At 43.3% G+C, this 18,240-nt stretch overlaps 1 protein-coding gene across 1 annotated transcript in view; it reads right to left on the reverse strand.

Annotated features, from left to right (window-relative positions):
- Nucleotides 1-18,240, reverse strand: part of LOC145409612 (peroxisomal acyl-coenzyme A oxidase 1-like) — a 215,424-nt gene that overhangs the window by 138,592 nt on the left and 58,592 nt on the right. The window contains exon 5 of the mRNA XM_080279965.1: nt 1,781-1,900. Within this exon, the coding sequence (XP_080136091.1) occupies nt 1,781-1,900 (120 nt within the window). The remainder of the gene's footprint in view (nt 1-1,780; nt 1,901-18,240) is intronic.

Genomic DNA, 18,240 nt, shown 5'->3' on the forward strand with positions numbered 1-18,240 from the left:
CCACTCCATCTCTCCATCTCATCCTTGGCCCCCCCCTCCCTCTCCCCCCCTCCACCTCACTCACATACACTCTCCTCATTAGTCTCTCACTCTCCATCCTCTCCATATGACGAAACCACCTCAGTGTGTTTCTCCTAACTTTTCCTATCACATCCACATCCACACTACAATGATCCTTCGCTTCCTTATTTGTCACTCTGTCTCTCCATTTAACTCCACATGCTCCTCTCAAATAACTCATTTATTTCCACAGCTCTCCCTCTTGACTTCTGTCCCTCCAACGAGGTTAAAGCTTCACTTCCATACATTAGAGTTGGTATCACAATACAGTACTGTCATGTAGTAACTTTTTCACTTGTTGAAGTTCAAATAGAGTAGTGAGCAGGCTGCGGAGCGGAGTGTCTGAGGGACAGGGAAACAAAGGCTGTGACATTGCCAGTTTTACTTCTCTCTGCATTTTCCCAAGATGTTTTATTTAATAATTCAATATAGATATACAATAGCATATGCAGTTCCTTACAAAAATCATTAAAACATATTTAAATCAAATATCCACAGCCTAATAAGTTATTAGGCTGTGGATATTTAATTTAAATGATATGTTTTAATGATTTTTGTAAGGAATTGCATATGCTACTCTTAATAAATAATGTATTTTAATTTATTATTATTTACTAATATTAATAATTTAAAAAATATTAAAATACATTATCTCTGTTGAAGCATTTTAAGAAATGCTACTACCCTCCGTCCCTCCTGCTTCCCCCCAGCAATCCAGAACCCTCGCAACCCAACGAAGCCTCCCCCATCCCTTGTCATACAGGAAGCTCCCAAGATCACATGTCCTTTGGATTGCGCAGTTTGCAATCCACAGGACAGGTGCGAAAGGCAGGTGTGCAAGTGCAAATTTAGTTGTGCAAGCACAACTAAATTTGCACTTGCACACCTGCATTTTCACGTGCGAAAGCGCAATATTGTGCAAGGTCTTGTGCGGTGCACAATGCGCAAACGATATTCACCGGAGTTCAATGGTGCTCAATTGCGCTTTGCGCAAGTGTTTGCGCATCTGCCCAGAACTACAAATAAACTACCTCCCCCACAAGTAAGAAGGAATGTTGCCTCCCTTGCATTATTTTACAGATATTTTTATGGCAAATGCTCAGACGAAGTTGCGTCCATGGTGCCACCTCTCCATGCCTTCCCTCGTGCCACACAGGCATCTGGTAGGGCTCATGACTGGAATGTCACTCAGCCATATTGCAGAACTTCTGCCTATCAGAATTCTTTCATTCCTCTAACTGCATCTCCCTGGAACTCTCGTCCCCAGAGTTGTTTCCCTCCAAACTTCAACCTACAGCTGTTCAAGTCTAACTGTTACAGATATTTTATGAACAGGGGACACCAGTAATCTGGTGTATGGATTATTATTTTTTTTTATTCGTTTGTTTTTCCATCCTCTGTTCTGTTATTTAAAAAAAAAAAAAAAAGAGAGGATAGAGAATGAGAAGCTGATGAAGATGAAGCACACTTACTCATCCCTGTACTTCACTTGAGCAACACAGACAATCCTTCAACACAGCCTTATAAAATATCTCAGGGAGCACCCACTTTAAGCTACCAGTTTCCTGCAGCCCATTGGGTTCAGGTCCTGATGATCCTTGGGCCACAGCAACAACAACACATACTAGGAGGTTATTCTAAACTGAATAAAGTGTCAGCAACAAGACTAAAATATTAAAAATTGTCATTGGGTTCAAGATGTTAATTGGAAGACACTAACCTGGAAGTGTGCGGTGAGTGTCCAGGTCTCGAAGCTGAACCAGGAAAGGGTGAGGCCCATAGCACTTTCCTCTGGTGTATAGCTGAGCCATCACCACAGCATAGTTGCTTGTCTTCCCCACTGTGAAATATATATGGTCAGGCAGGTAACAGCCACCCAATAGTCCCATTTTACCCCTTCAAGATGTAGGTGCCTGAGACTAGGCTACTGTAATCCACTGCATTAAAGGACAGATGACCAGCCTATTGTCCTTGCTGGCATTACATGATTGAAAACTTCCAGTCACCTCATGGAGACCAAACATGTGCAAGGCTGTCACTCCAACCAGGGCATTCTGACCAGAAATCCACCATGCACTGTTGTAATATCCTATGTATTACAGAAAACAAAAAAAAGTTTTAAATGGGTAACAATAAGAGTGGAATAAATTGTACAAAAATACCTTGCTATTTTATACAGTATTAGAATCTATCTGTCTATCATCAAACCATTTATTGTCCCATCAGGAGCACTGGGATAGGCTATTAAGTCCACACATTTAGGAGGAGAGTGACCAGCTGCTGATCCCTGAGTAGCATTATGTTAGCATTAGGCTGTAGCCTTCCCTCAGACACCTATATTGACCCAATCTGGCTGGAGCATCTTAACTCATTAGATCACCAGGCATTATAGTGGTTGGTGTTGAAATCCCACTAAAAAATAATAATTAAAAATAATATATAATAAGAATAAGAAGCGAGGAAGAAATCAATAGGATGGAAGTTGTGGAAGCTATGAAGAAAGTCAAAATGGGGAAAGCCCCAGGAATTGATGGAGTGTGTGGTGAAATGCTGAAGCATGGGGGAGAGATAGTAGTAGAATGGATGTGGAAGATGTGCAGATTGGCCTGGGAGGAAGGTAAGAGTCCCTAAGGATTGGAAATTAGGAATACAATGGGCTCGCACATTGTGCGATTGAATGGGCGCTCCTGGTCCTCATGCAGTGTGAAATTGCTCACTGAGAATACATAATCTTATGGGAAAAATAACATATGGGTGGTACCCCCTCATACCTTGACATTTTTTGGCCCTTAGAGACATAATAAAGGAATAATTTTTGAGACATATTACTACAGATACAGCTACAATAACAAAAATATGGTCAGTCACCTTAACCCGCCCCATCCCGACGTTTTCTGGGCAATAGTACGCCCCAGTTCCGACATTTTTGGACCCCTTTTTTTTTTTTTTTTTTTTTTTTTTTTTTTTTTTTGGCTCAAACATCCGCTTTTGGTGAGAAACATCGAAAATTCATAGAGAAATCGCTCACCTGAGGTTTAAAATACTCGATTTAGGTACGAGTACTTCCTTACCTGACTGGGTTTTCTAACAGGCTGGCACCAAAGAAAACGAGTTCTATGGGAAGGTAACTATTTTATCCACTCATAAACAGTATTTATTTATTTACTTGGTACGAATTTATATGTAGTACAAGAGTATATTGGTTTTCAAACAGTAATATAGGCATTATAAGCATTGTTTCACTCACTAACTCATCACCATTCATGACCTTTTTTTTCCCACATTACCTGATCATCATTTCTGACTGTTTCTTCCTCTAATGCTATGTAAACTTTGTCCACATTGTCATCGATTGGGGAATCACTCTGGCCCTGAATGTCTTTATTGGCCAGGTCACTGGTAACAGGTGAATTGCCGAGACAATGGCGCGCAGGGGTGGGGGGCGAGAGGTTATGCGGTGTAAGGCATTGTCCCTGCTTGGCATCTTGTAGAGGAATAGAGGAAGGTGTCCCGTATATAGTGCCAAAAATCACTTGCGAAATCACTCGCGAAAATTGAAAATTTTGCAAATTAGGGACCTTGCAATGTTGCCGTGTTAATTCATGTCGCCGGGACATGAGTGCACATCATGTGCGGACGTTAATTCACGTCGCCGGGACAGCGCGGGTTAACAATTTGTCTGTAGTAGGCAACAGGCATGATGGACTTAAATAACAGGGGTTTTGAGGCGCGGCAACACAGAGTGCCCCTGCTGCGACCCTGGCTGCACCACGTGTGTTTAACAGTTGCCAATTTTGTATTATACCATGCTTTGACGAAGAAATTTACAGCCTGTCGAATGTTACATTTCTTCCAGAATGCGGCAACAGTCATTATGGTGGGGGTTGCAGGTATGCCAGGTGAAGCAGGTGAGTCAGGTGGGGCTGTGGAGGCAGAGGGAGAGGTAGCTGGTGAGTCAGGTGGGGCAGTGGAGAAGGAAGGGACAGCGGCGGGTGAGTCAGGGGAGGATCCTCCCTCTCCTCCTCACTAACTGCTTATATTTTCGGCAATTTCCTTCATCTTTTCTTGCTTGTCAGTTTCATTCCTCATCTTGTTACAGATGTACTGTATTGACAGTATAACATCTTGGTATTTGCAAAATAACCATCATTATCATAGAAACTGGGTATCTTTTTTAACTTATCATTATTGCCAAATACGTTATTGTCAGAGTTGTTATTGGCGAGATCTTACTATAGACTCCTCTTCGGTAACCTTCCCCATGAGCCTCTAGGTCACTATTGGCACGTTGTGTGGGGGCAGGGGTTGCGTACTCATGGAAAATGGCATTTTTGAGCCACTCCTTGCCTCTACCTCACATTTTGTGAGGTAAACTCGCGCAGTCAAGCTTTTTGGTTATTATTTTTTGTCACACGCACAATGCGATTCACGCACTCTGAGCTTGCATAGTAGGCGAGCCCACTGTAGTTATTCCCCTGTACAAAGAAAAAAGGGAAAAAGAAGTGTGTGGTAATCATAGGGGCATTTGTCTTCTTAGTGTAATAGGAAAAGTATATGGTAGGATACTTATTAGCAGAATTAGAGACATCGTTTCGTTTCATTTTGTTTTTAAAGGCTCCAACATGCTTGCATGCGTCGGCCTTGGTCACCTAATGGCGGCTCTCCATGCTGCACGATCCATTGCAGCCTGCCTGTTCAGTCCCTTAACCCTGAGGTTACAATGACCTCATCCCATGTCTTTCTCGGTCTACCCCTCATAACCCCACCCCCATTATTAACACTTCTCACCTTCCTCACCCAATTATCATCCCCCATCCTCTCCACATGTCCAAACCATCTCAATCTACCTCTCCTCATCACAACACCAATGCACTCCAGTCCCATCCTACCTCTCAACTCTTCCATCGTAAACCAAGCCCCCCCGGACCTTGCACGCAGGGACGCACTACACATCCACCTAATCATTGTCATTTCTGTACGTCTGAGCTGGCGAATATCCTCCTCCTTTACTGCCCAGGTCTCACTACCATACAGCATTACACTCCTAACATATGCTGCATACAAAGACCCTATAGCACGTAGGGAGAGTCCTCTCAGTGTCAGGAGAGGCAAGAGCTCTCTGAACTTCTTCCAACCACTTCTCACCCTAGCCACAGAGCTAGCTCAAGCCCCACCTCCAGCACACAACATGTCTCCCAGATAACAAAACTCTTCCACACACTCACGAGATTCACCAGCAAGTTCAGTCCTTTCACGTCTGACAATCTCCACCTGTTCTCCCCGACATGCCATACACATAAAATCAGCATTATCTCGCAGTCTACCTCTGATACCACTACATCTCTTGTGCACCCATTTATCACAAACACTGCACAAGATGGAATTACTTCCCACGCCCTTGTGGCAAACTGCACATGGCCGCTCTCCCTCGTCTTTGACAGTACCGCCACCAATCCTAGATATATGACATTTGTTTTATCTGCATTTACCCTTAAGCCCTTGTGCGCCATACCATCTCTCCACTTCTTAAACCTTTCCTCCGCCTCCTTTTCATTCTCTGCAATCAACACCAAATCATCAGCATACAACATCTCCCACGGGAGTCCGTTTCTAAAATCATATGAGAGGGCTTGAGGTATCATGATAAACAACATGGGACTCAAAACTGACCCCTGATGCACACCAACATTCATGGAAAACTCATCACTCAAATCTCCATTCACTCTTACCCATGTATAGCCATAACCACCCTAACCAGCCACTCCTCCAAGCCAAGCTTTCTCATTGCCCACTTCACCACCTCTCTACTGACTCTGTCAAAGGCCTTTTCCAAATCAACAAAAACAAAATACAGATCCCTTCTACCAATATATTTTTCCTGCTGCTGTCAGACAATGAATATGGCATCAGTGGTCCCCCTACCTGGCATAAACCCAAACTGCATCTCATCAATATTCATTCTTTCTCTAATCATAGCTTCTAAAACTCTGTTCATTACCTTCATTATCTGATCTAAAAGCTTTATACCTGTATAATTTCCTCTTTCCAGGGCATCACCCTTCCCTTTATGCACATTTACAATTACACTTTTCAGCCAGTCATCTGGGACAACACACTCATAAATAATCATATTAATCAGGTCAGTGACTAACCTCACCCCTATATCGCCTGAGGCCTTCAGCATTTCAACAGTCAACCCAGACACACCTGCTGCCTTCCCTCCTTCATCCTGCCTATTGCCTCACTCACAGCCGCAGCATCAATCAAAGGCCAAGGGTCAAACACTGGATCTGCTGGCTCCAAACCTTCCCTGTCCCAGTCAAACTCCTCATTCAACAACCGACTATAATGCTCTCTCCATGCATCTTTAATATCCTCACTGTTCACCACTACCCTTCCTTCATCATTCTTCACACACTGCTCACCTATAATATCTTGATTATTCCTTTTCATCTGACCTGCCACTCTAAATGTCATATTTTTCCTTTCCCCATGATTTAGGTTATCAAGTAAAAGTCTCTGTGACTCAGACTTTGCCCTGTATACCTCTCTTCTAGCCCTACGCTTGGCAGCCAAGTATTCCTCCTTGCTACCACCCTTCTTCCATTCCCGGAAAAGCCATCTTTTCTCCTTAACTGCAGCTTCTACACCCTCATCCCACCACCAGGTTACTTTATGTCATGGTGGTCCTCTTGTCAAACTGCATGTTACATCAGCAACTCTCAAGAGATTGTTCTTGAGGACTCTGTACTGTTCATTAATGCCTCTGTCTACAGCTCCCTGTTCAGCCACCACTCTGCTCAATTCGCTATAGAAGGCATCCCTTACTACTTGGTTTTTCAGCTTCCATATTTTCCTCCTAGGTACATAAGTTCTCTTTTTCATCACTTGTTCTTTAAGCACCATATCACAAATCAATAGTTTGTGGTGCTGCGCACACTCCTCACTTCCTATAACTTTAACATCCCTCACTAACCTCCTATCAGTCCTCCTAACCAGAAAATAATCTATCTGACTGCTATTTCCCCCAGACTCATACATAATTAACCTACTGTCTCTTTTCCTAAAATATGTGTTCCACACAATGATGTCCGTTGCCTCCCCAAACTCGAGCATTCTTTCCCCTTCCGCATTCCTTATACCATATGCATATCCCCCATGTACTCCTTCATAACCTTGTGCTGCTTTACCTACATGACCATTTAAGTCCCCTTCCAAAACCACTGTCTCATCATCCTGCATACCACCTACTACACGTATTAAATCATCCCAAAATATATCTTTCTCTGCCTCATCCAATCATGAATATAACAAAGGAATTAGTTGGGGAAGAACAGGGAGGTTTTAGGATGGGAAAAAGTTGTGTAGATCAGATATTTATTCCTAGATCTTTAGTGGAAAAGTTTCTAGAGAAGGGAAGGAAGTTGTATGCGGCCTTCATGGATTTGGAGAAAGCATATGACAGGGTGGATAGACAAGGATTGTGGAAAGTAATAAGAATATATGGTGTACATGGGAAGTTGTTGAATGCCGTGAAGAGTGTGTATGAGCGTGCTAAGGCTGCAGTGCGTGTGGGTAGTGAAGTGAGTGAATTTTTCTATTTGAAGGTTGGATTGAAACAGGGATGTGTCATGTCTCCATGGTCATTCAATCTGTATATGGATGGGGTTATAAAAGAGATACAAAGTAGAGCAGTGGATGTTGAAGCGGCCCTATTGAGAGAGGGCAGAATTTGACAACCTCCTGTTGTTTGTAGATGATACTATGTTGTTAAGTCAAGACGAAGGGGAGCTGCAAGGCTTGGTGGATGAGTTTGGGAATGAGCGTAAGAAATGGAATCCAAAGGTGAATGTAGGGAAGAGTAAAGTTATGGTCTTCCAGAGAAGTGAAGTTAGTGAATGTACAGTGAGATTGGATGAGCAGGAAATGAAAAATATGAGCGCGTTTAAGTATTTGCGTAGTGTGATGAATAAGGATGGAAGTTTATAGGGTGAAGTGCATGAAAGGCTACAACAAGGAAAAAAGGTTGCTGGTTCCTTGATAGCAGTGAAATGAAACAGTGAAGTGAGCATGGAAGTGAAAAAGTTACTACATGACCGTATTGTGATACCAACTCAAATGTATGGAAGTGAAGCTTGGACCTTGCTGGAGGGACAGAATTCAAGAGTGAGAGCAGTGGAAATGGGTTATTTGAGAGAAGCATTTGGAGTCACATGGAGAGACAGGCTGACAAATGAGGAAGTGAAAGAGCATTGTGGTGTGGATGTGAATGTGGCAGGAAGCATTAGGAGAAACACACTGAGGTGGTTTGGCCATGTGGAGAGGATGGAGAGTGAGAGACTGACGAGGAAAGTGTATTTGAGTGAGGTGGAGGGGGGGAGAGGGAGGGGGAGACCAAGGATGTGATGGAGGGATGGAGTGGAGAGGTACACTATGTGAGAGATGGGTGTGTAAGCTGGGAGGAGGGCTTTGAAATGGCGGGGGACAGGGCAACATGGAGGCAATTTGTTTGTGGCCACCCTGTATAGGACTAAGGCATCTGACAATGGATAGATAGATTAGTAATAATATATTAAAAGACTTCCTTTTCTGAGCACCAATAATCTAATTATCCCAGTACAGTACTCCCAATTCTCTGAATTTTTGAAGGAGAAATTTTTCAGTTTTTTCTCATCTTTTTTCAAAAATTTCTGGGCTTTATCTAAGGATTTATCTTGCTTGGACTTGACCTTGGACTTGGATGCACCTGCCTGCAACTATTCACCTTCAGTTTTATGCATTTCCAGTGAATAAAACAATAACCCTTATGATCATGTACATATTTCTAATGTTTTCGAGGGTCCATTCCAATAGTCCGAAAAAAACACTAGTCCGAGAGACCGTCAGTACCCTGCGTTTCGGATTACAGGACTTTTACTGTAATAATAAAAATAACAATAATAATAAGTGTAGTGTGTAATGGATGCACGAGCTTATAGAGGTTGGGGGAATGGACTTTCTGACCACTACTTGGTGGTGGCCAGAATCAAGATCCAAATAAGATGGAGAAATAGAAGAAGGGAAGGACGGGAAGAAGGAGTATTTGCAAGGAGAGTGGAAAGGTTACAAGAGGATGAGAAAAAGGCAGAATATAAGAGAGAAGTGCAGGAACGATTGGGCAAATATGAATTGGAGCAGATGGGGGACATGGAAGGTGTGTGCAGGATATTTACAGAAGAAATATGTGCAGCATGTGATGTGGTGTGTGGGATGAAGAGAAGACGGAGGGGGGTGCAAGGAACAGCGTGGTGGACTGAAGAGGTGAGACAGGCTGTGGCACAAAAGAAGAAAGCATACAATGAATGGATGAGAAATAGGGACGTGGAGGAAGTTGAGAGGCGGAAGAAAGAGTTATATGTAGAAAGAAAGAGAGAGGTGACAAGATTATTAAGAGAGAGTAAGAAGAGAATGGATGAGGAATTTGGAAGGAATTTGAGTGTAAAGTGGAGGGACTGTAAGAAAATGTTCTGGAAAGAGGTGAAGAGAGTAAGACAGGTTGGAAGTGAGGTTAGCAGGGGAGTGAAAAATAAAAATGGTAGATTACGAGTAATAGTGGAGAAGGGAGAAAAAGTGAGCAGATGGAGAGAACACTTTAAGGAATTGTTGAACATACAGGATGGGAGTAATGCGAGTATAAGTGGCTGGGGAATGGCTGGGAGAAGGAGGGAGGTGAGAAGACAGGAAGAAATCAGTAGGATAGAAATTGTGGAAGCAATGAAGAAAGTTAAATTGGGGAAAGCCCCAGGAATTGATGGAGTGTGTGGTGAAATGCTGAAGCATGGGGGAGAGATAGTAGTAGAATGGATGTGGAAAATGTGCAGATTGGCCTGGGAGGAAGGTAGAGTCCCAGAGGATTGGAAGTCAGGTATAATTATTCCCTTGTACAAAGGAAAAGGGGAAAAAGAAGTGTTTGGTAATCATAGGGGCATTTGTCTTCTTAGTATAGTAGGAAAAGTGTATGGTAGGATACTTATTGACAGAGTTAGAGAAAGAACAGAGGAAGTAGTTGGAGAAGAACAGGGAGGCTTTAAGAAGGGAAGAGGTTGTGTAGATCAGATATTCATTCTTAGATCTTTAGTGGAAAAGTTTCTAGAGAAGGGAAGGGAAAGAAGTTGTACCCCCCCTGGGGGTAGGGTTTTTTTTTCAAGAATACTCCCTCAGTATCCCTGCTTGTCGTAAAAGGGGACTAAAAGGGTTGGCGGAGGGTTAAGGCCCTATCACACGGTACCTCGTACCAGGAACGGCCGAGGAAGATTTAAGTGGAACAAAACTTGGACGCTATCACACATGTTCCTCGTATCCTCGGCAGAGGAAATGCTTCTCACACTGTTGCCAGAGCCCCGTCTCGCGACTGTGGAAAGTGATCGCTGTCGCTGACTCGGTAAAGAATAAGGAGAAGCAACTTTTGTTTACAAACTGGTACACACGTGGAACTGTCTCAATTTCTTTATAAGGGAGAATTCAGCTGCCCTTGTCCAGGAAATCGATGATAAAGCCATCAGTACGTTGTTGATGTGGTGGTGTTTTCAGGTGGCGATTGGTTCGTCTACTCTACCTGCAGTGGAGTCCTCAGTTGTAAACACGTGATAATTTATCGACATCACAGTTTTCTTGGTGTAGGAAATATTAACTCTTTATAAGGCCTTCAAAATGATTGATATTTATTATAAAATATTAATAAGTATTCAGTGTTAGGCTAAATGTTTAATAATTTAGTATGATATATTCTCTGTCGAGTAGCCTGGGTTTTGGTCACACTGTTTTGCCCGTCGTATCCTCGGCAGGAATCCATCCAGATGGGTTCCAAATGCCCATGGTATCGTCGGCAATTTTACCACGTTACTGTTCCGATTTACCATCGTATCTTCGGCAAACCTCGTATGAAGTGCCGTGTGATAGGGCCTTTAGTGCCCCTCCCCGGAAAACAACTAACTAAAAAAACAAATAAGAAGCCTCGGACAAGGACTGACCAGAGGATGACGACCCAGGACCGGACAAAGGACTTGGTAATGGGTACATGGAATGTAAGAGGAGTGAATGATGAGGTGAAAGAGAGAGAGATTGTCCAGGTGCTTGAGGGTGCGAAAGTGGATGTATGTGGAATAACTGAAACAAAATGGAGAGGAGAAAGTGTGAGAGAATGGGAGTATGGATGGGGTATATGTGCAGGAGTAGGTGAGAATGAGAGGGCAAAGGAAGGAGTATGTATAGTTGTGAGTAAAAGATGGAAGAAGAGCGTAAGAGAGTATGGATCAGTTGGGTCAAGGATTGTGTGGGTAAAGTTGAAAGTTGGAGTACAAATGTGGGCGATTGTGTGTGTGTATGCGCCAACACAAGATCATGCTAGAAGAGTGAGAGAAGAGTTCTGGACAAATGTAGAAGTGTGCATGGAAAAGTTTGGAAGGAATGAGAGAGTGTTTTTGATCGGTGATATGAATGGTAAAGTTGGGAATGTGAAGGTGGATGGAATAGCTGGTGAGTGGGGTGTGCCTGCGGAGATATATGAGAATGGGAGTGCGTTAGTGGACATTTGTGCTGGGAGGAGGTTGGTGATAGCCAATACCCTCTTCAGGCATAAAATGATCCACAGGTATACATGGCGAGTGATGAGAAGGGTGGGTGGTGAACTGAATGAAAGGAAGGCAATGATTGATTATGTGTGTGTGGATGAAAGGATGCGAAGATGTGTAATGGATGCAAGAGCTTATAGAGGTTGGGGGAGTGGACTTTCTGACCACTACTTGGTGGTGGCCAGAATTAGGATTCAAGTAAGATGGAGGAATAGAAGAAGGGAAAGACGAGAGGAAGGAGTAGTTGTGAAGAGAGTGGAAAGGTTACAAGAGGGTAAGAAAAAGGCAGAGTATAAGAGAGAAGTGCAGGAACGATTGGGCAAATATGAATTGGAGCAGACGGGAGACGTTGAAGGTGTGTGTAGGATATTTACAGAAGAAATATGTGCAGCATGTGATGTGGTGTGTGGAAGGAAGAGAAGACTGAGGGGGGTGCAAGGAACAGCGTGGTGGACTGAAGAGGTGAGACAGGCTGTGGCACAATAGAAGAAAGCATACAATGAATGGATGAGAAATAGGGGTGTGGAAGAAGTTGAGAGGCGGAAGAGAGAGTTATATGTCGAAAGAAAGAGAGAGGTGAAAAGATTAGTAAGAGAGAGTAAGAAGATAGTGGATGAGGAATTTGGAAGGAATTTGAGTGTAAAGTGGAGGGACTGTAAGAAAATGTTCTGGAAAGAGGTGAAAAGAGTAAGACAGGGTGGAAGTGAAGTTATCAGGGGAGTGAAAAATAAAAATGGTAGATTACTAGTGGAGAAGGGAGAAAAAGTGAGTGGATGGAGAGAACACTTTAAGGAATTGTTGAACATAGAGGATGGAAGTAATGCGAGTATAAGTGGCTGGGGAATGGCTGAGAGAAGGAGGGAGGTGAGAAGACAGGAAGAAATCAGTAAGATAGAAGTTGTGGAAGCAATGAAGAAAGTTAAATTGGGGAAAGACCCAGGAATTGATGGAGTGTGTGGTGAAATGCTGAAGTATGGGGGAGAGATAGTAGTAGAATGGATGTGGAAAATGTGCAGATTGGCCTGGGAGGAAGGTAGAGTCCCGGAGGATTGGAAGTCAGGTATAATTATACCCTTGTACAAAGGAAAAGGGGAAAAAGAAGTGTGTGGTAATCATAGGGGCATTTGTCTTCTTAGTATAATAGGAAAAGTGTATGGTAGGATACTTATTGACAGAGTTAGAGAAAGAACAGAGAAATTAGTTGGAGAAGAACAGGGAGGCTTTAGGAAGGGAAGAGGTTGTGTAGATCAGATATTTATTCTTAGATCTTTAGTGGAAAAAGTTTCTAGAGAAGGGAAAGAAGTTGTATGCAGCTTTCATGGATTTGGAGAAAGCATATGACAGGGTGGATAGACAAGGATTGTGGAAAGTGTTCAGAATATATGGAGTAGATGGGAAGTTGTTGAATGCTGTGAAGAGTATGTACGATGGTGCGAAGGCTGCAGTGCGTGTGGATGGTGAACTAAGTGAATTTTTCTCTTTGAAAGTTAGGTTGAAACAGGGATGTGTCATGTCTCCATGGTTGTTCAATCTGTACATGGATGGGGAAATAAAAGAGGTACAAGGTAGGGTAGTGGATGTTGGAGTGGCTCTGGTGAGAGAGGATAGTGTTTGGAAACTCCCTGTACTGTTGTTTGCAGATGATACTGTGTTGTTGAATGAAGACGAAGGGGAGCTGCAAGGCTTGGTGGATGAGTTTGGGAGAGTGTGTAAGAAACAGAATCTAAAGGTGAATGTAGGGAAGAGTAAAGTGATGGTCTTAGAGAGAGGTGAAGTCAGTGAATGTACAGCGAGGTTGGATGGTGAAGAATTGAAAATGTGAGTACATTTAAGTAGTTGGGTAGTGTGATGAGTAAGGATGGGGGTTTGGAGGGTGAAGTGCTTGAAAGGGTACAGCAGGGAAGAAAGGTTGCTGGTTCTTTGAAAGCAGTGATAAAAAACAGGGAAGTGAGCATGGAAGTGAAAAAGTTACTACATGACAGTGCTTCTGTGCTTACACCCTGCCTAGGCAAACTATTTCGCCTTTGTCTGTCAACTTGTACCTTCCCTTCTTGCTGGAAGTTTGCTCTCATTCAGCCAGTCCCAAAGAAGGGTGACCACTCCCAACCCTCCAACTATCGTCCAATTGCTTTAACGTCCTGTATTTCAAAAGTTTTCGAGTCAATTCTTAATAGAAAAATTTTAAGGCATCTTTCCTATCACAACCTTCTTTCCGATCGTCAGTATGGGTTCCGTCAGGGACGCTCCACTGGCGATCTTCTCACCTACCTTTCAGACTCCTGGTCATCCTCCTTTCGGGACTTTGGCGAAAGCTTTGCCATTGCACTTGACATCTCAAAGGCTTTCGATCGAGTCTGGCATAAATCTTTAATTTCCAAACTGCCCTCCTACGGTTTCTATCCTTCTATCTGTGCCTTCATCGCTAGCTTCCTTTCTGGTCGTTCTATAGCTGCTGTCGTAGACGGCCATCGTTCTTCTCCTAGATCTATCAACAGTGGTGTTCCTCAGGGCTCTGTCCTATCACCAACTCTCTTCCTTTTATTCATCAATGATCTTCTAAGCTGTACATCTAACCCTATCCACTCATACGCTGATGACTCCACCCTTCACCTTTCCATTCGGTTCCCGCAACGCCCATCTCAACAGTTACTTCAAGAAACAAGGGATGAGGCTATGGCACACCTAATGTCTGACTTGGCTCATATCTCTGACTGGGGTAAAAATAATATGGTTGTCTTTAATGCATCTAAGACTCAGTTCTTACACCTATCAACCCGACAAAATCTTCCACAGGTATACCCACTAATGTTTAATAATATTCCGATTAATCCTGCATCATCCTTGAACATGCTTGGGGTTTCATTTACTCGGGACTTATCTTGGAAAGATCATATTACATCTCTTGTAAAATCTGCTTCCAAGAGATTGGGTGTGCTAAGCCAACTCCGCTCTTTCTTTACCCCTGCACAATTGTTGACTCTATACAGGGGTTTTATCCGCCCCTGTGTGGAGTACAACTCTCATGTGTGGGGAGGCTCCCCACATACAGCTCTTCTCAATAGGGTGGAGTCAAAGGCTTTTCGTCTCATTAACTCTCCTCCTCTTACTGACTCCCTTCAACCTCTGTCTCTTTGCCGCGCTGTTGCATCTTTATCTCTTTTCTATCGCTACTTTAATGGTCACTGCTCCTCTGAACTGTCTGCTTGCATTCCTCCACCTCTACGACTGGCGCGTAGCACCCGTCTGGCAGCAAACTCTCATCCCTTTTCTGTCCAACTCTCTAATGCAAGAGTTAACCGTTACTCCCAGTCTTTCATTTATGCAACAGGTCAGCTCTGGAACTGTCTCCCTCTGTCTGTATTTCCTTCTGCCTATGATCTCCAGTCTTTCAAACGTAGTGTGTCCAGGCATCTCAAAATGATCGGATCTTGAATTTGGCTCTCTATTGTATTTTGTTTTTCTCTTGGAGGGAACTGTTACTGCGGGTTCATGGCCTTTGGTTCCTTCTTCCTCGCATTAAAAAAAAAAAACTAACGTATGGAAGTGAAGCTTGGACATTGTTGGAAGGACACAAGTCAAGAGTGAGAGCAGTGGCAATGAGTTATTTAAGCGGAGCCTGTGGAGTCACATGGAGAGACAGGCTGATGAATGAGGATATAAAGGAACGTTGTTGTGTGGATGTGGATGTGATAGGAAGCGTTATGAGGAACACACTGAAGTGGTTTGGCCATGTGGAGAGGATGGAGGGTGAAAGACTGACGAAGAGAGTGTATGTGAGTGAGGTGGAGGGGGGAAGAGGGAGGGGGAGGCCGAGGATGAGGTGGAGGGATGGGGTGGAGAGGTATATGAGAGAGGGGGGTGTGAGTTGGGAGCAGGGCAGTGAAATGGCGGGGGACGGTGACTTGGAGGCGATTTGTTTGTGGCCACCCCAAACGGGATTGAGGCGTCTGGCAATAGATAGATAGATAGATATGACAGGATGGATAGACAAGGATTGTGGAAAGTATTAAGAATATATGGAGTAGATGGGAAGTTGTTGAATGCTGTGAAGAGTATGTATGATGGTGCTAAGGCTGCAGTGCGTGTGGATGGTGAACTAAGTGAATTTTTCTCTTTGAAGGGTGGGTTGAAACAGGGATTTGTCATGTCTCCATGGTTGTTCAATCTGTACATGGATGGGGTAATAAAAGAGGTACAAGGTAGGGTAGTGGATATTGGAGTGGCCCTGGTGAGAGAGGATAGTGTTTGGAAACTCCCTGTACTGTTGTTTGCAGATGATACTGTGTTGGTGAGTGAAGACGAAGGGGAGCTGCAAGGCTTGGTGGATGAGTTTGGGAGAGTGTGTAAGAAACGGAATCTAAAGGTGAATGTAGGGAAGAGTAAAGTGATGGTCTTTGAGAGAGGTGAAATCAGTGAATGTACAGCAAGGTTGGATGGTGAGGGATTGGAAAATGTGAGTACTTTTAAGTACTTGGGTAGTGTGATGAGTAAGGATGGAGGTTTGGAGGGTGAAGTGCTTGAAGGGGCACAGCAGGGAAGAAAGATTGCTGGTGGTTCTTTGAAAGCAGTGATAAAAAACAGGGAAGTGAGCATTGAGGTGAAAAAGTTACTACAGGACAGTATTGTGATACCAACTCTAACATATGGAAGTGAAGCTTGGACGTTGTTGGAAGGACACAAGTCAAGAGTGAGAGCAGTGGAAATGAGTATTTAAGAGGAGCCTGTGGAGTCACATGGAGAGACAGGGTGACGAATGAGGATATAAAGGAGTGTTGTGGTGTGGATATGGATGTGATAGGAAGCATTATGAGGAACACACTGAGGTGGTTTGGCCATATGGAGAGGATGGAGGGTGAAAGACTGATGAAGAGAGTGTATGTGAGTGAGGTGGAGGTGGGAAGAGGGAGGTGGAGGCTGAGGATGAGATGGAGGGATGGGGTGGAGAGGTATATGAGAGAGGAGTGTGTGAGTTGGGAGCAGGGCAGTGAAATGGTGGGGGACAGGGCGACGTGGAGGCGATTTGTTTGTGGCCACCCCAAACGGGATTGAGGCATCTGGTAGTAGATAGTAGTATGGTATGACAAATCTTGACTGGCGGTTATGGTGTGGCGCGACCCTCTGTACTGTGGTGCCACGTTTCCCAAACCCTCGATGTGAAACGGCTGTTATATATGTAAAATACATCACAAATACGATAAACACATATGAATACAATGTTAACGTGTGTAATATAATATATGAAAGAACAGTAAACTTCATTCATTCATTCATTGCCAGACGCCATGTATCCCAGACAGGGTGGCCAAGGGCTTATTATGCATAAAATATTTACACGGCAATACAGAAACGTGGCATAAATTTTTTACAGTGTTGCTACAAAAAAAAGTGTAGTCATCTTTATTGGCTCTTACCATATTTCTGGCATGGGTAATAATGTCACCATTATGATTATAACATAATGTGTTGGAATATAAGTAAGAATTTGCAAATTTCTTAGTAAAAAAAAAAAAAAAAAAAAAAAAAACATTTAATCCTCGTTAGCGGCAACACTCAGACCCAGTCTGACCCGGCCACAGCCTCGTGGTTTGGAAATAAAGTCAAATTGAAAATATGTTCAATATAATGTTAAAGAAAATAACCAAAATGTATCCTAAAACACCATAGATGAGAGAGAGAGAGGGGGGGGGGGGAAGGTAGGCCAGGGGAGGTGTTGAGGGAAAGATGGAGGAAGGGAGGGAAGGAAGGAAGGAAGGAGTGATTGAATAAAAATAAATCATGGCGCCACACCAGCGAGGTCATCTGGCGACAAATGTAAAACAGTAATAAATATTTTTAAATATAATTAGATATTATCTAAAATAAAGAAATGAAATTATAAGTTTATAAGTCACTCATAAAAGAAATAATATTCCCCAGGGTGATCTCCTCCAGGTGAGAGAGAGAGGGGTGGCGGAAGGTAGGCTGGGGGAGGTGTTGAGGGAGAGATGGAGGAAGGGAGGGAAGGAAGGAAGAAATAAGAGAGTGATTGAATAAAAACAAATCATGGCACCGCACCAGCGAGGTCATCTGGTGACATATGTAAAACAATATTAAATATTTTTAAAAATAGTTAGATATAATAAAAAAATAAAGAAATGAAAGCATAAGTTTAAAAGTCACTAATAAAAGAAACAAAATTCACCACAGTGACACACATCTCCCCCAGGAGGGAGAGAGAGAGAGAGAGCAAGAGAGAGGGCATCGCTCGTATGGAAAACGTGGCAACACTGTACAGGGCTTCGTGCCACACCCTAGCCGCCAGTTAAGATTTGTCATACCATAGTAGTAGTAGTAGTAGTGTGTAATGCGCATGTAGTTTGATGTTGACAGTTTGAGGAACCTGTATTGGAGGCCATGGTGGCCTTCGTTCTGTGTTACTGAAACACTGAAAAGGTTCAGCAAAAATGGAATGGTCATAAGCCAGTTTTGAGGGCTGATGAAACAGGAGCTCCAGCTCTCCCTGTCATCAGCTTTCCATCCACCTTGGGAGTACGGCTCTGTTCGACTGGTGCCACAGTCTATTCTCTGAGAT

The sequence above is a fragment of the Coenobita brevimanus genome, chromosome 82 (genome assembly GCF_032717465.1).
Source record: "Coenobita brevimanus isolate Jiangsu-jjx chromosome 82, ASM3271746v2, whole genome shotgun sequence".
In the NCBI taxonomy this organism is placed as follows: domain Eukaryota; kingdom Metazoa; phylum Arthropoda; class Malacostraca; order Decapoda; family Coenobitidae; genus Coenobita; species Coenobita brevimanus.